Here is a 24782-nt window from a genome sequence, read left to right as displayed (position 1 = left end):
TAAGCTCGAGGGCAGGGACTGTCTTAATATTCATCTTTGTAAGCCACTCTGGGAGCCTTTTTCGGCTGAAGAGTGGGGTAAAAACACCCTAAATAAATAAATGGTGCCTGTGGTACCAGTGTGCGCTCAGACATTCTCCTTGCATTCGCCAAGGTGCCCCACCTCGCTTTTTTATTCTTTTAAAACAACGAAATTTCTTACCAGCAGCTGGGATTGCTTCAAAGCAAAGTGTGGGCCTTTAGCTGCTCCCATCTTCTTTTCCCATGAATGCCTCTGGGTTTCACAGTGAGATTGAGACACATTCTTAGGAAATGAAGATGGCAGGTGGCTGCAGGCCAATGCTTTCATCTGTAGCTTGCCTGTTTCATGGTGGTGCCCAGGACAGTGTCTCAAATTGCCAAAAGTGTCCACAGGCCCAAAAAGGTTGCCTACACCTGCTATGAAGGCAGTAGAACACTGTGCAATCTGCTGAAAGCACAGGCAAAGAACTGTTTCCACCTTGCACCTACAACTTAACAAAATTGACACCAGGTGAGCCTCTTTGGGGCAGGAGGGCCATAGCTGAGGTGCAACCACCAAAAAGGCCTTGTTGCCTATCTTCACCCACCTTGCCTGCAAAGGCCCCCTCTCTCATCACACCCACACACCTCCAATGGTGGTGGGGCTCAGAGATCTTAAAAGCCAGGCAGACTCATATAGCAGAATACAGTCTTTCAAGTAGCCTGGTCCCAAGTCCTATTAGCTTGGCAAAGTTTAATTCATTAAAGAAATACATTTCTATACCTCCCAACAGCTGAAGCGTTCTGCGCAGTTCACAATTAAAACCATACAACATAAGATACACTATAAAAGTTTAAAACTACATTATAATACAGAAGTAAAAACCAAAATAAAACCTAGCACAAATGCAAAGATTTAAAATACAGTAAAAGATTTAAAACAATAGAAACTGAAATACTAGCATGCCTGGGAAACGAAGGTCTTCACCTGTCACCAAAAAGACGACAAGGTAGGCGCCACACAAGCCTCTCTGGGAAGCTTATTCCATAACCAAGGAGCCACCACGGAAGAGAGCTTCTCCTTAGTAGCCACCCACCTCAATTCCTTAGTGGGGTTCCAGAGGAGGACTGCTAAAGATGATCTTAGGGTCCGGGCAGGTGTATTTATGAGGCGGTGATCCTTGGGGTAATCTGTCTCCAAGCCATTTAAGGCTTTGAACGTTAATAGCATTTCGAATCAGGCCTGGCCATAGACTGGCAGCCAGTGCAGATGGAAAAATTCTGGCATCAACTTGTCCAGTCCCCGTTAACAATCTCATTGCCCTATTTTGGACCAGCTGAAGTTTCCAGACCGTTTTCAAAGGCAGCCCCACATATAATGCATTGCAGTAGTCCCATCAACAGGTAAGTATTTAAAAGGTATCTTCTCATAACACCTTGAACTCACAAGTCTCTCTCTTTAGAAGCCACCTCCTTCAGAAAACAATAAAACACTGGGATTAGAACAATTCATCCGCAGTGGTGCTTGACTTGCCATTTTGAATGGGGCCACTAACAAAACATCTGACATCAGTGGAGTCAGACTGTCTCTGGGCTTCATTGACTGCTCCCCCAAGTTGCTGAAGAGGCTGCTTTTAAAAGGGGTCATATCCAAGGGGAAAACCATAGCTGTTTTCCTATGTCGTCGTGGGCCAGTGGAATTTGAGAATTGTTGTTGTTCAGTCGTTCAGTCGTGTCCGACTCTTCGTGACCCCATGGACACCAGGCCTTTCTGTCCTGCACTCTCTCCCGGAGTGTGCTCAAGACCATATTCATTGCATCGGTGATGCTATCTAGCCATCTCATCGTCTGCCGTCCCCGTCTCCTTTTGCTTTCAATCTTTCCCAGCATCAGGGTCTTTTCCAGAGAGTTTTCTCTTCACATTAGGTAGCCAAAATATTTGAGGTTCAGCTTCAGTATCTGTCCTTCCAACGAGCAATCAGGGTTGATTTCCTTTAGGATAGACTGATTTGACCTCCTTGCAGTCCAGGGGACTCGTAAGGGTCTTATCCAGCACCATAGTTTGAAAGCATTGATTCTTCGGCGCTCAGCCTTCCTTATAGTCCAGCTCTCACAGCCATACATTGCTGCTGGGAAAACCATAGCTTTGATTATACGGACCTTTGTCGGCAAGGTGATGTCTCTGCTTCTTACTATGCTGTCTAGGTTTGCCATAGCTGTCCTCCCAAGGAGCAAGCGTCTTTTAATTTCATGGCTGCAGTCACCGTCTGTGGTGATCTTGGAGCCCAAGAAAGTAAAATCTGTCACTGCTTCCATTGCTTCCCCTTCTATATGCCAGGAAGTGATGGGGCCAGATGCCATGATCTTCGTTTTCTTAATGTTGAGTTTCAAACCAGCTTTGGCACTCTCCACTTTCACCCTCAACAAGAGGCTCTTTAGATCCTCTTCGCTTTCTGCCATTAGGGTGGTATCATCTGCGTATCTGAGGTTGTTGATAATTATCCCGGCAACCTTAATTCTGACCTGTGATTCATCCAACCCGGCGGTTCTCATGATGTACTCTGCATATAAATTAAATAAGCAGGGCGACAATATACAGCCTTGTCGTACTCCTTTCCCAATTTGGAACCACTCGGTTGTTCCATGTCCGGTTCTTACTGTTGCTTCTTGACCCTCATACAGGTTTCTCAGGAGACAGGTAAGGTGGTCTGGTATTCCCATTTCTTTAAGAATTTGCCACAGTTTGTTGTGATCCACACAATCAAAGGCTTTAGCGTAGTCAGTGAAGCAGAAATAGACGTTTTTCTGGAATTCTCTTGCTTTCTCCATGATTCAGCGAATGTTGGCTCTCCATGATCCAGTGAATTTGATCTCTAGTTCCTCTGCCTCTTCGAAACCCAGCTTGTACTTCCAGTAGTTCTCGGTTCACATACTGCTGAAGTCTAGCTTGTAGGATTTTGAGCATCACCTTGCTGGCATGTGAAATGAGCGCAATTGTGCGGTAGTTTGAACACTCTTTGGCGTTGCCCTTCTTTGGAACTGGAATGTAAACTGACCTTTTCCAGTCTTGTGTTGAGTGTTCCAAATGTGTTGGCATATTGAGTGCAGCACTTTAACAGCATCATCTTTTAGGATCTTAAATAGCTCAGCTGGAATACTGTCATCTCTGCTAGCTTTGTTGTTAGTAATGCTTCCTAAGGCCCACCTGACTTCACTCTCGAGGATGTCCGGCTCAAGTTCAGTGACCACACTATCATGGCTATCAGGGACATTCAGATCTTTCCTGTATAGTTCTTCTGTGTATTCTTTCCACCTCTTCTTAATCTCATCTACTTCTGTTAGTTCCCTGCCTTCTTTGTCCTTTATCATGCCCGTCTTTGCACAAAACGTTCCCTTGAGATCTCCGATTTTCTTTAAGAGATCTCTAGACTTTCCCATTCTGTTGTTTTCCTCGATTTCTTTACATTGTTCATTTAAGAAGGCCTTCTTGTCTCTCCTTGCTATTCTCTGGAACTCTGCATTCAGTTGGATATATCTTCCCCTTTCTCCCTTGCTTTTCACTTCCCTTCTTTCCTCAGCTACTTGTAAAGCCTCATCAGACAGCCACTTGGCTTTCTGGCATTTCTTTTTCTTTGGGATGGATTGAGTTGCTGCCTCCTGAACAATGTTACGGACCTCCGTCCATAGTTCCTCACGCACTCTGTCTATCAGGTCTAATCCCTTAATCTATTCCTCACCTCCACTGTATATTCATAAGGGATATGATTGAGGTCATACCTGAATGGTTTAGTGCTTTTCCCTACGTTCTTCAATTTAAGCCGAAATTTTGCACGAAGCAGCTCATGATCTGAGCCACAGTCAGCTCCAGGTCTTGTTTTTACTGACTGTATGGAGCTTCTCCATCTTTGACTGCAAAGGACATAATCAATCTGATTTCGATATTGACCATCTGGTGATGTCCATGTGTAGAGTCGCCTCTTGTGCTGTTGGAAAAGAGTGTTTGCTATGATCAGCGTGTTCTCTTGGCAAAACTCTATTAGCCTTTGTCCTGCTTCATTTTGTACACCAAGGCCATGCCTGCCTGTTATCCCAGTGATTTCTTGACTTCCTACTTTGGCATTCCAATCCCCTATGATGAAGAGGACATCTTTTTTTGGTGTTAGTTCTAGAAGGTGTTGTAGGTCTTCATAGAACCGATCAACCTCAGCTTCTTCATCCTCAGTGGTTGGGGCATAGACTTGAATTACTGTGATGCTGAATGGTTTGCCTTGGATTCGTACTGAGATCATTCTATCGTTTTTGAGATTGTACCCCAGTACTGCTTTTCCCACTCTTTTGTTGACTATGAGTGCTACTCCATTTCTTCTAAGGGATTCTTGCCCACAGTAGTAGATATAATGGTCACCTGAATTAAACTGACATCGTATCAGTGTATAGACTACCACTGGATCCAATAGTTACTATCTTTGGTTATGCAAAAGCCGTTTTTCTGTCTGGCGACACAGAGATGATAGTGCATTTACTAAGAGCTGCCAGAATGTTGGTACCCGCAAACTGGGTGAAAAACGAGCGCTTGCCACAATTGATGGCTGGATTATTAAATTGTGGGAAATAATATCTGCGGTTAACTAGGAAGGGAAGACAACAAAATAATAGCCTGGTAGAAAAGTGGCCCTTATTTGAAGCGTATTGGTGTAACCAGAACCAAGAGAGCGTGCCGCCGTTCATGTTCCCGGGACGAACCGTGTGATATTTGCTGGGTTTGTTGGTGAAGCGGTTTCTATTCCCTGCTGTTGCAGCGCAGGCAACTCGGCCCAACTATCTGTTCGTATACTTTTGTGAGCGCTGTGGGTGCCGACGACGACGGCTGGGGGCCGGCGGGCCTGCCCCGGCGGGGGAGGCGCTCCCCGCTGCGCCGTCCCCGTGACCGCTCGGCGCGCAGGGGCCCTGCTGGCCGCGGAGGCCCCCCGCAGCTGCGCAGCCCCCGCGTCCGCCCGCGGGCCGGGGCCGCCTGAGCCCCGCCAATCCCTGCCGCGCGCGCTTTACGGCAGGCGGCGGCCGGCGCCTGCCCCGCTTCCGCCCTTCTTCGCGACGGTGTCGTAGCCCCAGCGCGGCCGGGGCCGGCCGGCGGGACAAGGCGGCGGCGGCGGCGGCGGGCCTGCGCCATGAGGCAGAGGAGGAGAGGTGCGGGGCCGGGGGCCGGCGGGGCGCGCGCTGGCCCCGCCAATGCCGCCGCGGTCCCGAGCGGCAGTTCCCGGCCTCGCACATCCGGAGGGGACGAGTGCGGGGGAGGCGCCCGAGGCTGCCTGGGGATAATGGGCGTGGTAGTCCAGCGCATCGGGAGGGGGCAGGTTGGGGGAGGCGGCTGCGCTTGCCTGAGGGTGATGGGTGTTGTAGTCCAGCGCATCGGGAGGGGACGAGTGAGGGGGAGGCGGCTGCGCTTGCCTGAGGGTGATGGGTGTTGTAGTCCTACACATCTGGAGGGGACGAGTGAGGGGGAGGCGGCTGCGCTTGCCTGAGGGTGATGGGTGTTGTAGTCCTGCACATCTGGGGGCAGGTTGGGGGAGGCGGCTGCGCTTGCCTGAGGGTGATGGGTGTTGTAGTCCTACACATCGGGAGGGGGCAGGTTGGGGGAGGCGGCTGCGCTTGCCTGAGGGTGATGGGTGTTGTAGTCCTACACATCGGGAGGGGGCAGGTTGGGGGGAGGCTTTTCTTGCCTGAGGGTGATGGGTGTTGTAGTCCAACACATCTGGAGGGTGCCCATTTGGAGGAGGCACATGAATGGTAAGCTGCTTTTAGCATAGCTCCTTTACTTAAATGTATCCAGTGTCTCGAACCATCCTGGATATATTGACTAGTTATATAGACTAGCAGCGAACTCAGTTCTCCAAGGGCCGCTGCTTCTGTAGCCAGAACGACACCACCCGTGCAGAACAGACGGGGGCTGGGGTATCTGCAGGCTTGTGGGGGGACACAGAAGTAAAATGAAGAGGTTAGGGGGGAAATAAGAGGAGACCTCCTCCCTCCCTCAACTATAGCCATGTGCTCAGTGGCCACCCCATGCTCACTGGCTGAGCAGGGGAGGGGGAGGAAAATCTGGTGGGAGGGGGAATGGCATGGAGTATCGTGGAGGAGAGCAGGGGTGATTGGACCGGAAGCCTGGACAGGAGTGCTCTGTGCTGCAGCATTTAGTTGCAGGCACCACTGGTTGTTTCCAAGTCACACCAAGTAATAGTTCAGCTCCATTCTGCACTGGTCAGGCCTTCTCTGGGGTTCTGGGTGCCGCACTTCTGGGAGGATATATAGAAACTGGGATGAGTTCAGAGGAGGGCAACATAGATAATCAGGGCTGTGGAGAACAAGGGAACAAGCTTCTCCCGCTGTAGCGAGTGGTACAGTTTGCATGTGGCATGCTAGGCCAAGCTTCCTTGGGCCGTGCGCATCATGTGCAGCAGAGCAACATGGATGCGGCAGAGTGCATGGCTTACCACTGTAGGCGTGTGGAAGTGTGTTGTAGAGTATACAAACAGGAGCCCGGTGTTGCGGGAGAAGGGGAAAGTGTGCTGCCTGCCCCCACAGCTTGTGAGGCTAGAAGGCACTGCACATGTGCACGAGAAATTACATTTTGCACAGTGTCCTTTTGCTTCCATTTCAGGAGATCTCAGCCGGGCGGAGCTGATGATGATGACCATAGCGGATGTCATCAAGCAGCTCGTTGAGGCTCACGAGCAGGGCAAAGATGTGAACTTAAACAAGTAAGTTGTGCGGGCTGTCCTGCCCCCGCCCCTCTGCCGGCCATCGCTTGCATGTGCGCGTTCTCTGCCCCGTCCCTTACAGGGAACTGGCAATAGCTAGCTGTACGGCACATGCTCTTTGTGTTGGCCAGGGGTGGGCACCTTGTGGCCCTCCAGACGTTTTGCCCTACGACTCCTGTCAGCCCTAGCCAGCATAGCCAGTGGTGAGGGATGATGGAAGTTGTAGGCCAACGACATCTAGAGGGCCACAAGGTGCCTGCCCCTGGTGTAGAAGAGCACAGCTTTCAGTCCCTGGCATCTCCAGTGTACAGGATCACAGGTCGCAGGGCTGGGAAAGGCCTTGACCCAAGACGCTGGAGAGCACCTGCCAGTCATGGTAGGCCAGATGTGGCACCCTCCAACCTGGCACCCTCCAGATGTGTTGGACTACTGTTCCATCATTTCCAGCCAGCATGGCCAATGGTCATGGAGGGTGCGTCTGGAAGGCACCAGGTTGGGAAATATTGTGAGAGACAATACAGGGCTAGGCTGACCCATTATCTGATTGTGTATAACACTCATGAGCAGCCCTGAGCCACTCTCTGTGCAGCTCACCAGACCCTGGGGTGCCTTACCCACTTTTCCCTGCTGCCCAGGTGATCCGCCATCAGCTGGGTGGCAGGGAATAGATCCCTCTTTCCTTACTGCTTTTAAAATAAGAACATCAGAAGAGCCCTGCTGGATCAGACCCAGGGTCCATCTAGTCCAGCACTCTGTTCACACAGGGGCCGACGAGCTGTTGACCAAGAACCCCCAAGCAGGGCATGAGTGCAGCAGCACCCTCCCATGCACTGAAGTATTGCACTGAGTTGATGTCAGGTAATGGGACAGTTTGGTCACTGGTGTCTGGTCTGGGGTGCCTGCTGGCTGTGAAACCAGTCGGCACTTCTGTCTGCAGTTCTGTGATTAATCGGTGTGTGAACTCACCCAGGGCTGTCGATTCTTGTTGGTGTCGCATCTTGCAGTCCAGTCGCAACTTGCGCAGGAGCCCTCTGGCCAATAACCAAGTTGCGCGGCTTTCTGTTTCAGAATAAAAACAAAGACAGCCGCCCGGTATGGGCTTTCAGCACAGCCCCGCCTGGTCGACATCATTGCTGCTGTGCCCCCTCAGTACCGCAGAGTGCTGGTTCCAAAGCTGAAAGCGAAGCCCATCCGGACTGCTAGTGGGGTGAGTCTTTCCTTTCTTTACATGCACAAGATCCTGGGTTCGTATCTCTAGTTGAAAAGGTTCAGGTGACAGGCAGGATGGTTCTTGGCCTCAGATCCTAGAGAGCAGCTTGCAGTTGGACTTCAAGCTTCTGGGATTTACTTTGTGTTTTACTAGAATTCTGAGATCCACTGACTGGAGCCAGGTGCAAAGGACACAAATTAAAGCACAGGGTGCCTCATGAGCATAGGAATTTGTTTTGAGTATCAGAATTGAGCTCACAGGCCTTCCACACACAAATATATTCATGGTCATCTCTGGGGTCTCCCACATGGTGCCTGTGGGCACCGGGGTGTCCAGGGACACGTCTCTTGGGGGCTGCCAGGCTCCCTTGACCCTCCTGATTTTAATTTTATTTCTTAAGATTTTAAAAATTAATTCCCTTAACTGGGAGGCCAGCATGCGGCAGAGCAAGGTCCTGCCCTCCAGCACCATCTATATTTGGATTCAAAAGAGTGGTTTTGTGTTTTGGAGCTCAGACCCCGCTTCTGCTTTGTACTGCTTTGTACTTAAGCTCTTGTGCAAGTTACTTTTCTTTTAGTCTCGCCAGTTTGCCTTCTGGGAAACAAATGTTTTGTGACCGGCCGCACCCACCATGGCAAACTTGGCAGCCATTTTGTGAGAGTGTCTACAAAAGGCTCAAAATTCCAAGCATGCCCACTGACTGAAAGAGGTTGGGGTCCCCTGAGCTTTCTGCAGTCTAATTTAAGCAGGGGCAGCGGGGAGGGAAGTCATTTTGTTGCTGCTATTGTGAAAGATATTTCAGATTTCCTGCAAATTTTGTGAACCGCCCAGAGAGCTTCGGCTATTGGGCGGTATAGAAATGAAATAAAGAAAGAAATGACATAAATAAATAAATATCCAGAGATGTACCAGTAGATCCTGATTACTCTCTGGCCATCCCTGGAGTAAGCAGTTGTGGATTGGATGGACCATTGGTCTCACCCGCTTTAAGGCAGCTTGTCACGTTCTGCTGTAGGGATATTGCGTTTCCCCAGCAGTACTTTGACCCTCGGAAAATTGCAGTTCTTCCCCAACCAGTGTGGTTGCTACTGCCCTGACTTGTCCCGTGGAATGTAGTTGTCCAGGTATTACAAACACTCACGCCCTAGTTCTGCAGTACCATTCCTGGCAAGACCCTCAACTCTGCCTGCCACTAACAAACTTTTTTTAATTTAAACTTTTAACGTTTTCTTTTTAAATTCCTGGGCACTTTCCGATGGTGCTTCAGCACTGGAACACTCCTTGAGTTCTTGCTCCCCACCCTGCCAAAACAGGGTTTTAAAAGCAGGAGGCCTCCCCATCCAAACCCTGTGCTACTCCACTGCTTCTGGGAGGATATCTAGAAACTTGTGTATTTTAGACATTGTGCAAAGCCTCTCGGGACTCTTGCTGAAGGCATGCCTGAGCATGGAGTTTGCGCAAACATTTTACAACCACTGCAACACAAAGTTGTGCCCAAGGCCCCTGGTTGTCCTCTGAAGGATTAAGATCTTGTAGGTGTGGCCTTTGATATGTTCTCTCCCCTAGAGAGAATCTGTCTCCAAAGGATCTCTGTCTGGGAAGGATAGCTCTTCACCTTAACGAGAGTGGAAGCGATAATATCTTTAAGCTATAGGGAGGTCGCTTTGCGGCACAAACCGATGCGTGTCTGCTCAGAAAACCTGAGTGCGCTGGTTCTTCCTCCCAGGAAAGTGAGCACAGGGTTGCAGCCATAACAAAAGTGTTGCACTCTTTCCTTGGATGTCTTTTTGAGAAAAAGCTGGTCAAGTGGACGTGCTGTAGATATAGGATATTGTGGGCAGGGTGGGAGGTTGAAGTGGTGCCCCCCTCCCTCTCCCTCTGAATACAGTCATTCTGTGTAACTGCCTTGTTCAACATAACACTGGAATTGTGATAGCCTCTTTACAATGCTCCCTTTCCCAGATTGCTGTAGTGGCCGTGATGTGCAAGCCACACAGATGTCCGCACATTAACTTCACGGGAAACATATGCGTGTAAGTATGACCGTGGGTTCATGCCAGAATCGTATTTTTAATATCCTACCCGAGCATATGTGTTCTTGCCCTCCAGCATTCATCCTTCTTGCTTAGAATCTTCGAAACTGGGATGGGGAATAAATCTGAATAACTACGCTTATGTGTTCTGCAAAGATTTGTATTCTTCACTTTAAGAAGTATTTAAATTAAATAGTAATTGTAAATATAAAACAGTGGGTAGTAAGTCATTGGTAACCCTTTCCTGTTTAGAGGCTCATCTTGAATGGAGCTATGGAACTATTTTATTTCTTGCAAATATTTTTCCTACCTTTCCTCTGAGAAGAGCGGGACAGTGTATGCATGGTCTCTGCCCCAAACCCCTTTTCCCACTATTTTGTCCTCGCTACACCCTTTTGAGGTAGATTGGGCTGGGAGAGAGAATCCCCCAAGGTTCTCTCTGAGAGAGAGAATCGCCCACCGAACTTCGCAGATGAGCAGGGAATCGGACTCCTGGGCAGAAGGCAGATCTCCAGATGTTAGTAACTTCAACTCCCAGAGGCCCCTGCCAGCTTGGGCAGCGGTCAGGAATGCTTGGGAGTTGAAGCCCAAAGCATCTGGAGATCTGCTTTCTGCTCAGCCCTGGCTTGGAGGAGATCTTAGCAGAACTGGCTTCTTGTAACTTGATTCTGAGGCTCGCTGTGCCAGCAGCTCAGTGCTGTGGGGGCGGGGCGCTGCCGTTTCTGCCCATGGAGTGTCCCAAATCCTACTTCTGTTCATTGCAGAGGCCCCTACTCTGGTTGCAGTTATTGAGGACTGGGCTTTTTGAACATTTAATACCATGGAAAGTGCCTGCGCATTGATCAGCTTCTTGGCCAGAAATCCCAAGGTCCTTGGTCCCTATGGGCTCCCGTAGATTTTTCTCTAGCCTTCCCTGGCATCCGCTCCTCGCACGGTTTGCCTCTGCGCACCAGCAACCCATCTCTTTATCATGTGCGTACACCACATGTAACAAACCCCAGGCACACATCCCAGTTTGACTTGTCTCAGGGAAGAAATTGTGTGAATTTCCGAGTGCTTTTTCCCACAACTACTGGGCTGAAAGTGGTCCAGCATGCTGCCTCCCTGTTACAAAACTCCCCTTGGCCGGAACTTGCCAGGTGGCTTAAGGCACAGTGCTGTGCTCTCATCCTCGCCTCCCCACCCCTCGCTGGATGGGACCAAAGTGGGTTTGTGTAGTTCAGCATCCTGTTTCCCACAGTGGCCAGCGAGATGCCTTTGGGAAGCCCACAAGCAGGAATCAGAAGGCGACTGATCTCCCGACGCACAGTGCCTCTGAACGTGGAGGCCGTATCGTGGCCAACAGCCACCGATGGACCAGTCCTCCATGAGTTTGGCTAGTGCTGCTTTCAAATCATCTGTTAGTGGCTCTCACCACATCCTGTGGCAGCAAGTTCAGCACAATATGCGCCGTGCGAAGAAGGACTTCTTATGTCTGTGCTGCACCTCCTGCTCATCTGTTTCACTGGAGGGCCTGGAGAGTTCTAGGGTTATATGAGGAAAACGTCTTTTTCCGTTTTTCTCCCCACGCCATGCGTAATTCTTAAAACCTATAATATATATTAAAATCTTACAGATTTCAGGATTAAAAACATATGTGGAGCACCTGGAACACTTAATACGCTCCTTATAAAAACTAAGTAGTGGTATTATCTCTGTGACAGTCATTCCAAGTCAGATGTAGTCTGTCAAAGTCATTTTATTTTTATTTTATTTATTTATTGCATTTCTATACTGCCTAATATCCAAAGCACTCTGGGTCAGGAGTCCCCCATGCAGCGCCCGTGGGGACCTCCAGGGTGCCCACGAAGCTCTCTACTCCTTGCCCCCTTCAAAAATGTATTTTTAATGAAAAAACTGGGAAATGCTAGAGGGTCTTCCGGTTCGTCTTCCTGTTCCTGAGCCTGCTGCTGATCACCAGTTGGGCAGGCAAGAAGAGGCGGAGGAGTTGCTTTCTGGCCCTGCCCAGTCGTCTTCTGTCCACACAGACCTTTCCCCTTTACTCTCTCTCTCCACTGCCAGCCTCTCACCTCGTCGTTTCTGTCTCCCTCCACCTGTTTACTTTGCTGTTTCTCCCCTCCTCTAGCCTTGCCCTTTCTCTCCCTCGTCCCCTTTCTATCTTTATTTCTTGCTCCCCCCAGCCTCTAGCCTTGCTTTTTTCCTCTCCCTTCCCAGCCCCTTCTCTCGTTCACACATACACACCCATACAGAGCACCTTCCCCGGCAGGAGCTCTGATGGCAGAGGAGGAAGGAGGCACATCATTTGGGGAATGGTGTGGTGAGTCTTGGGGTTGAGGTAGGGGAAACTTTTTCTTTCCATTTGAGGCTGGGGGCATTTCCTTTTCCTTTGAAGCTGGAGAAACGTGTGTGTGGATAGGATGAGAAGGGCAATCCCGTGTAGGTCTGTTGAGAAGTAATTCTCATTGGGTTCCATACCCATTTACAGTTGCATAGGGTTGCAGCCTTAAATGGGTGGTTTGTTGTACTGCTGTGGGGTCAGATATGTGGGTTGGCCCTGAAGTTACTTTGCTTGTACTCAGTTGCTTGGGTGAATGACTGGTCTTTTGACTAGCGACCCCCAAGAACTTCTCTGAAATGGTCTTCAGTACTTCGGCTGGAAGAAGTTCAACACCCTGCCTTAAACTGTGCTCCGATGCCTCTGTGTGACTCATTTTTCTCTCTTGGACATGCAGATATTGCCCCGGAGGTCCCGATTCTGACTTTGAATACTCAACTCAGTCTTACACCGGATACGAGGTACTGCTGCAAAGGTCCTGTTGGCCCTTCAGGGCAAGCCAGTGTAATTTACTGCTGAGCAGATATCAGAGAGATTAGGGGCGGGAGGGGCAGCGCAGGCACATACCTTAGGTCCATCTGGCAACCATGGTCTGCATGTCTTTTCCTTCTGCGTAGCAAAACTACATTTTTACTGGGCATTTATTAATCTCCATTGTGACAACGTGAGATAGCCCCTGCCTAACACATAACACAGTAGGGCTGCGGTGGCTTAGTGGTTAAGATGCTGAACTGCAGACTGGAAGGTTGGCAGGTCAGCAGTTCGAGACCCGAGTGCTGTGTGACGGAGTGAGCTCCCGTCTTCAGGCCCAGCTCCTGCCAACCTAGCAGTTCGAAAGCAAGAAATTGCAAGTAGATAAATAGGTACCGCCTCGGCGGGAAAGGTAACAGCGTTCCGTGCACCTCGGTGTTCAGTCATGCCGGACGGAAGCGTCTTCGGACAGCGCTGGCTCTTCGGCTTAGAAACGGGGATGAGCACCGCACCCTAGAGTCGGACACGACTGGTTGGGGACACCTTTACCTTTAACACATAACACATGCATACACACGAGAAAGAGAAACTGAGGTGATGGGCGGGGGGCAGCTGATTGCTTTCTTCTTTGTGAGGCTGAGCCCTTTTAATTCATATATGAAGAACCGAGTTTGTAAAAGAACGTGTGTGTTCGTATAGCAGGGAGTTGACAACTGGCAGTTTCCGTTTTAGACCCCCAGCTGCCAATCTGTTTAGTTCTGCCCTTCCAGGTGTCTTGGAATGACTAGGAAAGATTGTGGAGGAGGAAATGGGGAGAGGGGCGTATGAGGAGAGGATGTTGGTGTCACAGCCCTGTTTTAGTTACGTATTTATTACATTTCTTTACCACAATGTTGTCTGAGTGGTTCACAAAACAAAACTTGAAACCATAAAATACAATAATATAACCAAACATAATATAAAAACTTTACAAAGGTTGAAACAACAGACAAACCCCCAAGTAAAGGTAAAAGCCATCAGGAGAAACTTCCTGACTATTAGAGCAATACGACAATGGAACCCATGACCTAGGGAGGTGGCGGGCTCTTCCACACTGGAGGCATTCAAGACGAGGCTGGACAGCTACCTGTCAGGGATGCTCTGACCTGGATTCCTGCATTGAGCGGGGGGTTGGACTCGATGGCCTTGTAGGCCCCTTCCATCCCTACAATTCTATGATTCTATAGGAGTGCAAAGACTTAAAAATGCACTAATACGGTTTTCAAAACTTAAGAGCTAACATGCCTGGGAAAATAGGAAGGTCTTCACCTGACACCGAAAAGATCACCACACAGGTGCCAGGCGAGCCTGTCTCGGGAGATCATTCCACAACCAGGGGGCCACTACTGAAAAGGCCCTCCGCTTAGTGGCGGACAGTGGAGGCTGGTGGCTCCAGTGTCAGTGGGACAGTGAATCTGCTCGAGGTTTCAGTCAGAACCAGCCAGAACTCTAAAGGAGCTAGCCAAGATGCAAAGCTATATATTGGCGGCTATATATTGTGAAGCACCTTGGATAGCTCCTTCAGAGAAACCCAGAGCAGATTCACCACCCCACTGACATTGGAGCCACCAGCACCCACTGGTGGGGGCACCCAGAGAAGGGGGCACCCTGGTCTGGCCGCTTGCTCCCCGTCTCTTCGACAGGAATGGCTAAGGGGGGCTGGGATCTGCTGGTGCAAAGAGGGCTCATCGTCCTACTGGTTAGTGTCAGTGCCTCCCTGCCCGGGCTGCCCAGTTCAGGCAAGACGAAGAGGACCGGAAGGAAGAGGTGGCTGTGTGTGTGCATTGGCACGCCTCGATTTGCGGCAGGCCACTCAGATTGTGGGTGGTGGCCCTCCACCCTCTCCAGCCGACCATGCGAGTTGTGGATTTGCAAGTTGAATGACAAACTAGAGATCTCTGCACTCGCAGCTGCAAGGGAGTTGCGGAGGGCGGGAGGCAGCTCCCGGGGCACTTTTGCCAGTGTTGCTAGAACTGCTTCGGAATGGTGTGCTTCTGTCGTCTCTGCTGAGGTCTCCAGTGTGGGCCCCAGTGTGCCTGCGAGCGCCGCTGCTGCGTCTCGCATTGTAGACGCCCCACTGAGCAGGGAGGGGATTGGAACAGATGAGGAGCAAGTGACATGGTGCCCTCCAGTTGTTTTGGACTACAGTTCCCACAATCCCTGACCATTGGGCAAGCCGCTGGGGCCTGTGGGACTTGTTCTGGAGGGCTCCCCTTTCCCTGTCCCTGGAGCAGATGATCTCCAACGTCCTTTCCAACTCTTTGTTTCTAGGCCTTGCAGGGGGTGGGCAGATGTCAGGCTTGCAGGATCTATCTTGTTTTTTATTAGAATCTCAAGATCAACCAAACCTTTGTAAATGGCCCAGAGAGCTTCAGCTGTGGGGCAGTATAGAAATGTAATAAATAAAAATAAAACCAACTGGAGCTTGTTGCAAAAGGCCTACACGTAGACTGAAAGAATTCTGAGCCCAGGTATTTTGCATACCAGAGCTGAATGGCACTCGTGGTCCTTCCTTGCAAAAAAATCTGGTTCACCCAAACTTTCTTCAGTTCCATGGTAGGCTTTAGGGTGGGTGGATGGGTGAGTAATTTTGTTACTGTTGTTAAATAATTGGGAGTCAGAAATCCTTGCTGATCTATTACAAATCACCTGGAAATATACCTGTAGATCCAGATCTATCTTCTGCCCATCTCAGTTAGGCAGAGGGGGGTTTAGCTGTGGTGCCCCAGGGATAGAGTGCCCTACCCCAGGAGAATCACCTGGTGCCACCACTGTCATCTTTTAGACTCCAGGCAAAACCCTTTCTTATTTACCAGGCATTTCACTCTTGTATTACACATTTTTATCTGCTGTTGTGATATTATCTGTTTGTTTTAATTGCTGTATTGTTGCAAACCATCCTGGAATCTATTAAATTTTTTGATGAATGGTGTGTATAAATATTTTCAGTAGATAAATTGTAAGGTTGGCATAGGCATTCCAATTTCAAAGAGGTTGGATTGTCCCAAACCATCCCATGAGTCTGCGCTCCCGGCACACGACCCTCGCAGGTCCCCCAGCTACCTGAGCCGCACCAAATATGACCCCAACTTCCGGAGGTCTAGCCCTGCCGGTCTGTTGCAGTTAAAACTATGAAGAGTCCTGTAACATCTTAAAAGCTTAATAAATTTACTATGGCATAAGCTTTAACTATGCACCCAGCTCTGTTTCTGAGTGAAATAGTTTCTTTATGTGTATGTTTTTAAAGCAGTTGGTTATCATTAGTTTTGAAGGCCATGAAAAAAAAACTGGTAGCTGACAAAATAAAGTGTTACACATGAATTGAATAGAAGCCTACGCGCACTTGAAAAGGAGTTTAATGTTGGTCTAGATGCCCCATGAAACCCCTCACCTACCTGTGTGACGGGCCCACATTGCATACTTCTTAGCTGGCTTGAAAGTATAGCTCAGGGGTGCTGAACGTCTTTCAGCCTGAGGGCCAAATTCAGTTTCAGAGAATCTCTCAGGGGCCACGTTTCAGTGGTGGGTGGGCCTGAAGGCAAAAGGGGCACAGCCAAAAATAAAAAGAACGCCAGCCAATTTTTGCTTCAAGCTCATACTGCCAATGGCTAAGCCTTAGGAGAGGCATTTCAGCCTTTTAGAATGAGGAAAAAACACCAAACCATCTGTGTCCGGGTAAGTGGGGGCAGGGGATCTGGCTGTCGGGGAACCCCAGAGGCCTGGATATGGACCTCAGGTTCACCACACCTAGTACAGATCCTATTCTGAATACGTGCATATTTACCAGGAACAAAAATTCTTTGTTTAACGGATTGCCCACTAGATGGGGATGTATGTATGATGGAGCTGAAATCTTATTCACATGGTAACTGTGAAATAGGGACATTGATTGGAACATGGCCTGAAGTTAATTCACCACCCAGTATTTTTAGGCCTCGATAGCATAGAATATGATGGCAATGCGGTGTTGGGAGTTTTTAACTGGCTTTGCTTATTTCTGGTGTATTGAGGAATACTTTCTAATACGTACGCACTTTCTTCCTGAAGCCAACTTCCATGCGGGCCATTCGCGCCAGGTACGATCCGTTTCTCCAGACCAGACACCGAGTGGAACAGGTAAGGATTTGCTGTCAAGACTTCAAGGATGAGTTGTCTGCTTACAGTAGCGATCTGAAAGAGAACAATCTGTTTTTAAAAACCATTTGTTAGCTGCCCGTTGAATGTTCAAGGCAGCATACAGGGAAAATTAAAACAGTTCAAAAGAACTACTCCCGCCCCCCGCCCCCCGCCCCCGCCGCCACACACATACACAAAGGCACCAATAAAAAGAAGCAGAGCTAGCCAGCTGAGCCAAAGGAAAGTGATGGATTTTGTATCCCCTTAGGAAGGCCAATAGAGAGGGGAAATTATGAATAAACATGGTAGCTGTTGCTGGTATTTAGCCTATAACCCTGTTAAAATTATTACCCATGATGGCTGTCTGTAATGAGTAGCTTTCACAGAAAAAAAACACCACATCTTAATTGTGTGAAAACAAACAGCTGAAAATACATAATGCTTGCTTGGGGCTATAGGTTTGAGACCTTTTGCCCAATTAGGGCCCAGGAATGCTCGCATTGACCAGAAAAGGTCTATCATGTATTTTGGGAGCATCACTGAAATGATGAAGTGCAAAAAATCTGTAAATCATGCACGGGGGAAAAATCCTCTCCTTTAGATTCCATATATGGATAAAATTGTTTATAGAGGCCATGGTATGGTACTGCATGCCAGAATTTTCCTCATTTAGCCACTATCTGACACTGATCAATGGCTGATCATATTTCTATTGAGTTAATGTTGCTGGTGTAAAATAGTACCCCTCGCACTCCACTTCATCTGTCAACACAGTTCCTTCCAAACTACATAGGTTTTTAAATGGGGCGGTTGGTAGCAACTTGAGGGATTTTTAAAAATGACTTGAGTAAAATTATTAACCATGATGCCCACTTGTAATAAGTAAGCTTCACTGGAAAAAAACTCCTGTAGGGCACAGTCCTGGAGAGGGTCCCAGGGCCCATAGGATTTTTCAGATTTCCCCTTCCAAAGCCGTTAACACTGCTACAACTCCAGGAGGGGGATTACACGATCCAATCCCTCCCCCCGTCCCTCGCATCCACCGTGGAAAGAACTGCGACACCTGCTTTCCGAGGTTGCAAAAGCAGCCACAGATGACCTCGTAGAGATCAAAAAGGGAGAGTTCTAGTGGGCAGGGGGAGGAGAGGCTGGGACCCACAGACTCCTATGGCCTCTCCAGCCCTGTCCCCGCCCCCGGCAGCGAGACTCTTCTAGACTGACTCAGAGGCTTGTCTGGGGGGGTGGGGGGAATAGGAGGATAGAAAGGCACATGTTGCCTCCGTCACTCCTCCCGCCCTTTACTCTGCACTTTCTGCAGCTGAGTAGGCTTTTATCTACCTGCCTCTGACATCAGCGAGAAGCTGGAGCCATTTTGTCCCTGATAGGGTTGCACCCTTATTGTGCAAAACAAACAAAAGAAGACGCCAGAAATACATAATACTCCACTTTCTTTACATCATGTGTATTTTGTATACTTCTGTCATGTCTCCCTTTACTGCCTTTTTTCTAACCTAAACATTTGCAGATACGGTAACCTTTCCTTGTAGGAGAGTTTGTTCCAGGCCCCAGATCATTTTGGTTGACTGGCTGAAATATAACTTGGCTTGGTACAGTTTGGGGATCTTTGTGCTTGCAGTCTCCTCTCCAGGCTGGATGGTTCACAGCTGGCTCCTTCATCTTTCCTCCAAGGATGCCCTCTTCCCCCAGATGTTCTGGCTGCTAAGGCTGGGCTTACTGCATTTGGTTTTGTGTTTCTAACTTTGCATTCAGTCTTTGGACGGGAACTGCATGAGAAAAGGGGAATCTACATATTTCAAGTAAACATATACATAGACGCCAGGTTAAGGTGGGGGCACGCTCAGGCTGTCCCTTTCTCTTGTGATGGCAAGGCAAGGCTGCTCTCAGAAATGGGTGTTCAAAGTGGCAAACAAAAATTGAGGGTAATTGTGCGGACAATCGAAGCCTGGCTTACACTTTGCATGTGGGTATAAAAGGAGGCCACGAGAGACCACCCTCACTGAAATGTGCAGAGAAGCTAGCTGCGTTTGATGATCCCCTTGCCAGCCCTCAGGTTTTCCTCCTCCGCTGTCTCCCTTTTTCTAAATTGAAGTTTACCTTTTGCACCCACAGTATCTTCCCCCCCCCTCTACCTTCTGAGGCCCCAGGGGCAACTGGCTCATGGCTGGTCTTCTTTTTGCAGCTGAAACAGCTCGGCCACAGCGTGGACAAAGTGGAGTTCATTGTGATGGGTGGAACGTTCATGGCACTTCCGGAAGAATACAGGGATTACTTTATCCGCAACTTGCATGACGCTTTATCGGGTCACACTTCCAACAATGTGGCAGAGGCTGTCAAGTAGGTACCAAACGCTGCACATTCTGTCCTTTGTTTTGTCATGCAACCCGAAAGTTGCACGACGTGGTTGATAAGCTTGGTAAATACTTAAGCCAGGGTCCCCAACTGTTTTGGACCCCAGGGCACATTTGGGAATTTCAGAAACTGCTGTAGGCACCACCACAAAATGCCTCCCACACAGGATGCAGCTCGTCAGTCGTCACCTAACAGCTGCCCTGGGGCCTGGCTAGCCAAAAGTGAGATACAGAGGTGGTGATGGGGAAGAGAAATAGCAAAGCTAGAAACTGGGAGGGAGGGGAAACAGCAAGGAAAAGGGGTAGAGGGGAGAGAAAGAGAAGGCTGGGGAGGGTAAGGGAGAGAAATAGTGAGGAAAGGAGTTTTGGGGAGAGTATGTTTTTCTTTAGTATAATTTTTTGAAGGGGGCACAGAGTGGAGAGCTTCCTGGGGCGTTAGGAGGTCTCCCTGTGCACTGTGTTGGGGGCCCCTGGCTTAAGGGATTCATTTATGTCGGCCCTCCCCAACCTGGCGCCCTCCGGATGTGTTGGGCTACAACTCCTATCATCCCCAGCCATCATGGCCCTTGCTTGCTGGGGATGATGGGATGATGGGAGTTGTGACCCAAGACATCCAGAGGGCGCCAGGTTGGGGAGGGCTGATCTTTGTGCAACCTCCCCTGGCTGCCTCAAGACAGACTGCTGCTTGTACGCCATGGGTCTTTGGGTGTTGGGTGGATCTTAAGTTGGCTTGCGGTGACCACGGAACCTGTGCAAGAGGGAATTTGGGCCAAGTGAAAAAAGCATTTGAGGAGTACATTGCTAAAAGGACTAAGGCTGATAACAAGAACAAATCTTAAAATATGCCAGAAGTGGTGAACTAGCTAGGGAGGCTCTTCTACCAACAGATGTCAAAGGAGTGCTGAAGGAGGCTGGGGAAATTGCAGAAGATACCTGTGCTAGAACTGATATTTCTCTGGGAGGGAGGTTGAACAACTGAGCCAAAGAGAGGCACCCAGAGATGACGTTTCAGGGCTTACTGACAAATTAAAATGAACAGGAAATTGGGTCCGGATAATGTCAATCCAAGGGTTCTTGAAGACCTCCAATGTAAAATTGCTGGTCATCTAACAAAAATATGCAACTTGTCTCCAAAATTGGCCTCCATATTCGAGGTTTGGAAAGTGGCCAATGTCACACTGAGTTTTGCAAACGATCCGGGGGAATTCAGGCGAATTTATTGGATAACTTCATCCCACATAGAGAACAGGCTTCCCCAGCCTGGTGTCCTCCAGATGTGTTGGACTGCATGCTGGCTGGGAATGATGGGCGTTGCAGTCTCACACAACTGGAGGTCACCAGGCTGGGGAAGGCGGATCTAGAATATCAGGTCTTGCTGAAGGAAGATCCCTATGACATCTGGAAAGGTACGCCCTGCCCAGTGGAGGCTGATGGTGCCGAGGTCAGTGGGGCAGTGAATCTGCTCTGGTTTTCAGAACCAGTCAGAACTTTGCTCCACACCTTGGAGAGCTCCTTTAGAGTTCTGACTGGTTTTGACTGATACCCTTTGCTCCACTGACCTCGGAGCCACCAGCCTCCACTAATCCTGCCTCACCACGGGGGACGTGTCTTGGCCACTGGAATGCCCCCCAGTGTACTCATTTTTTGCATGCGAGGAGGGAGTCTGCTGGCCGATTGGGCTGGAAAAACCGCTTGTGGCTTATTACACTCGCATCTCTCCTGTCTTCTGAGGACCTCTGGGTGACGTACATGAGGACCGCCTCGTCTTATCCCTGGCCTGAGGCTGGGAGATTGGCTCATGGTCATCCAGTGAGCTTCCCCGCCAAGTGGGGATATTTTTATTATTACATTTATGTCCTGCTTTGTTTTCCTCTTGCAACGAACCCATTTACTGTATTGATTTTATTTATTTATCTATCATTACACCTATATCCCACCATTTTTCCTCTTGCAAGGAACCCAAGGTGGCTTAGATGATCCTCCTCCTCTCCATTTTATCCTCACGACAACCCTGTGAGGTAGGTGAGGCTGAAATTCTGTGACTGGCCCAAAGTAGCCCAGTGAGCTTCATGGCCGAGTGGGGACTAGAACCCTGATCTCCTGCGTCCCAGTTCAACACTCTAGCCACTATAGCACACTGGATATGAACCCAGGTCTCCCACCTTTCTGCTCTACCCTCTGCAGCACCCTGGATCTTTCTGTGAAACAATAAAGATCCAAGCGAAGCGGACAGGGTTGCTTCTGGGGTCGTAATGGGCCTCTTCCTCTGGAGGGCAGCAAACATCTAAAATATCCTGTTCAATATTTTTCCATTCCATTCACCGAAGTGCCTCCTTGAGGCTCCTTCTCATTATACACTTCTCTTCAGGTGTGGAATGGCTCCTGTGAGTCATTCTGATGCCTGAAAGCAGGCGGGGAAAAGCATTGCCTGTTGAGTAATCCACACCATTGGCTCTCTGACCGTCCGTTGAGCTGACACATTGCAGATGGGGCTCTGCACGATCCTTCTTGGAAGGCCGTTGCTTGAAACACTCAGTTCGGACAGCTCGCGTATCCATTTGTCCAGACTCGAGAGTGCTAGCAGTCAAAGAGCCATAGTTCAGTGGTGGAGCATGTGCTTGCATCAGAACATAAGAAGAGCCCTGAGGCTGGATCTGACCAAGGGTCCACCTAGTCCAGCGTTCTGTTCACACAGTGGCCAACCAGCTGCCCACAGGAAAACCAAAAGCGGGACATGAGAGCAACAGCACCCTCCTGGGTTCCCCAGCAACTGGAGTACAGAGGCATACTGCCTCTGGTACTGGAGGTGGCACAGAGTCATCAGGACTAGTAGCCACTGATAGCCTTCTCCTCCATGAATTTGCCCAAGACCTTCACACTTCAGCTTGTTTAACTCCAGCCTATAACAAGGGAACCCTTCTCCTTCTCTTCATATTCATATTTATAATTTATATTTCTATAATATAATATAATAATGCATATCTGTAGCGATTTCAGATGCCATGTAAGAACACAAGAAGAGCCAAAGGGTCCATCCAGTCCAGCATTCTGTTCACCCAATGGCCAACGAGCTGCCCCCAGGAATCCTCCAAGCAGGACATGAGTGCAGCACCCTCCAAAAGGCCCCAGTTTCGATCCCAGGCATCTCCAGGTAGGGCTGGGAAAGACTCCTGCCTGAATCCCTGGAGAGTGGCTGCCAGACAGCCTAGATCAGGGGTGCGGAAACTCAGCCCAACTGCCCCTTTCAGAGATGCTCTTGGGGGCTGCATTCCAGTGGTGGGCAGGTCCGAAAGCAAAGGGGGTGGGGTCAAAGACAAAAGGGGCGGGCCAAACTAGCAAAAACGCCAGGCTGTTTTTGCTTAAAGCTCTTACTGCCAGAACTAGCCTTAGGAGAGGCATTTCGGCCTTTTGGAATGGGGAGTGTGGGGAGAATGTGCAAAAGCCGGGCAGCCACCAAAAATTGGGGGGGCAGGGTAGAGAAGGTGGGAACCACTTTGTGGCGTGGGGAGGCGGGCACGGCCACCTGGGGAGCCCGAGGGGAGGGGCAGATTTGGCCCCCAGAGCTGATTATTATGTACTAGCATGTATAACGTGTGTGCAGGTGTCCAGCCCACTTCACAGGTAAACCTTGGCTCAGTCCATGTGATCTTCCAAACCATGCTTAGCTGTGTGGGCAGGCAAACAGCATGTCAGTTTTTATGTTGCTGCTTTTTTGTTGCATTGTCCTCTGATGTATTTTGGGAGCTGTATTCACTGCTTTGGGAGCTTAACCCTTCTCCGTCGAGTGTAGCCACCTGCCTGTTTTTGCTCTTGGAAGAATATTTTGTTATACCCTGTCTGCTGAAGACCATACGGTAAGAAGCTGGTCAAAAACTGCAGGACGGGCGACTTGGGCGCAACAGGACCTGAAAGCTCTTCCACAGTAGAACAAGCTGCCGGGAAGGTTGTGGGATCACCTTCCTTGGATGTTCCCAGGCAAAAGGGGCCAGGCCTTTCTGTGGAATCGTTGTAAACTGCCCAGGGAACTTCGTCTGTTGTGTGGTATAGAAATGTAATAAAGGAAAGGAAATGCTTCCAGCCAAGGATACCTGACCAGAGAGCAGGGAGTGGAGCTTGTGAGCCAGCGTGGTGTAGTGGTTAGTGGGTTGGGCTGGGACTCGGGAGGTCTGGGTTCCAGTCCCCACTTGGCCACAAAGCTCACTGGGTGGCTTTGGGCCAGTCACTGACTCAACCGAACCACCCTCACCGGGCTGCTGTGAGGATATACTGGAGAGGAGGAGGCTATGTAAGCCGCCTTGGGTTCCTTGGAGGGGGAAAAGGTGGATACAAATGTAATAACGATTAAATGACCCTGGGTGGCTCTGCTGGTGGTTCACCAGCTCTTTAGCTTCATGTCCACTGCAGAACGTGGGTTTCCCAGGCCAAACATTTGGCCGCAACCTGACCATGTGATACAGCATGGCCCGATGACATATTTTGCACAGCCTGTACTGGGGGTGTGACTTTTTTCAAACATTTCTGCGCCATCCTTGTTGTCACCTTAACTGCTACATCTGATTAAATTTAGATACGTTTGTATAGCACTGGAACCTCAATGCTTGCCTTCTTGAGATCCTGAAGGCAGTATAAATGCTTAGAATGTAATCATCAAAAGCTGCCATTTACTGTTAGAGGTAAAGGTCATTTTGACTGTTGTTTTTTTCATTCTTTATTAACAATAACATCCCAAAACCAGTGTAACGTCTTCCACCACCCCCACAAAAAGTGTACCGTTAACTTTTCAGTGTCACCAATTTAAAATTTGCCTGATAAGTTGTGATGCATCTTGCCCAAGATTTTAATTGAACATTTTAATCAACAGATTAATATTTGCTCCCCTGATCTGTATCACAGGCTCACAGTCTGAAATAATTTGAAGGAATTTGATTTTGGCACAGACTGGAGAGGTTGGATGGTACTGGAAGGGTATGCTCTGAAGTCTAGAATAGAACCCAAAGCAGAGGACTGTAGAGCAGGGGTGCTGGCTAGGGACGATGGGAGTCGTAGTCTTAACATATCTGGAGAGCAGCAGGCTGGAAAAGGCTGCCGTAGGGAGTGCTAGAGGAGTGCCTGCCCTCTGGAAAGCCAGTCCAAGCCTCACCTTGGCAATTGAGCCCTCAAGAGACACCGTCCGTAGGTTGTCAAGCTGCTGAGCACAACATGGCGATGGAGATTCTCCTGATGACTCATCCTGTGACTGGAATTGGGTTCTGGGCTTCCACAGTGACCTTGCCGGTACATGGAGCTCCTACAGCTCCCCACAGGTAGCAACCCTGTGGAAAGTTCCAGTCGAAGTGCTTTCTCCAGAGCGCGGCGCATCAGGGAGCATCAATCCCTGGGATAACGGAGCGATCGACCACAAGGGATTTTCCCCTCTGTAAAGAGTGCCTGACGAGGCTGATGAGAAGTTTTAATT

The 24782-nt window shown here is 49.4% G+C and overlaps 1 protein-coding gene and 1 long non-coding RNA gene across 10 annotated transcripts in view; one reads left to right on the top strand and one right to left on the bottom strand.

The window, feature by feature from the left end:
- Positions 1 to 5106: 5106 nt before the first annotated feature.
- Positions 5107 to 24782, top strand: part of ELP3 (elongator acetyltransferase complex subunit 3) — a 120362-nt gene continuing 100686 nt past the window's right edge. For 5 of the 9 annotated variants that reach the window (XR_014787019.1, XM_084829501.1, XM_084829500.1 and 2 more), the window contains exons 1-6: positions 5107 to 6754; positions 7823 to 7961; positions 9927 to 9997; positions 12730 to 12793; positions 16890 to 16958; positions 19159 to 19313. Coding sequence is in view for 8 of the 9 variants with exons in the window: in XM_084829501.1 (XP_084685627.1) it covers positions 6444 to 6754; positions 7823 to 7961; positions 9927 to 9997; positions 12730 to 12793; positions 16890 to 16958; positions 19159 to 19313 (809 nt within the window). In the remaining variant the exon portion in view is untranslated. The remainder of the gene's footprint in view (positions 6755 to 7822; positions 7962 to 9926; positions 9998 to 12729; positions 12794 to 16889; positions 16959 to 19158; positions 19314 to 24782) is intronic. The other 4 variants (XM_084829507.1, XM_084829506.1, XM_084829508.1 and 1 more) reach the window with 2 other exon arrangements.
- Positions 16436 to 24747, bottom strand: LOC146360365 (uncharacterized). Its single transcript, XR_014787020.1, has 2 exons — positions 24468 to 24747; positions 16436 to 17012 (listed from the first exon to the last, which is right to left on the bottom strand). It is a non-coding gene; the product is annotated as an uncharacterized LOC146360365 (long non-coding RNA).

Source organism: Heloderma suspectum, chromosome 1, assembly GCF_057233095.1.
Source record: "Heloderma suspectum isolate Gila_16-S chromosome 1, 16-S_ref, whole genome shotgun sequence".
Lineage (NCBI taxonomy): Eukaryota > Metazoa > Chordata > Lepidosauria > Squamata > Helodermatidae > Heloderma > Heloderma suspectum.
Note: the sequence above shows the minus strand (reverse complement) of the source record. Positions and strands in the feature narration are given on the sequence as shown.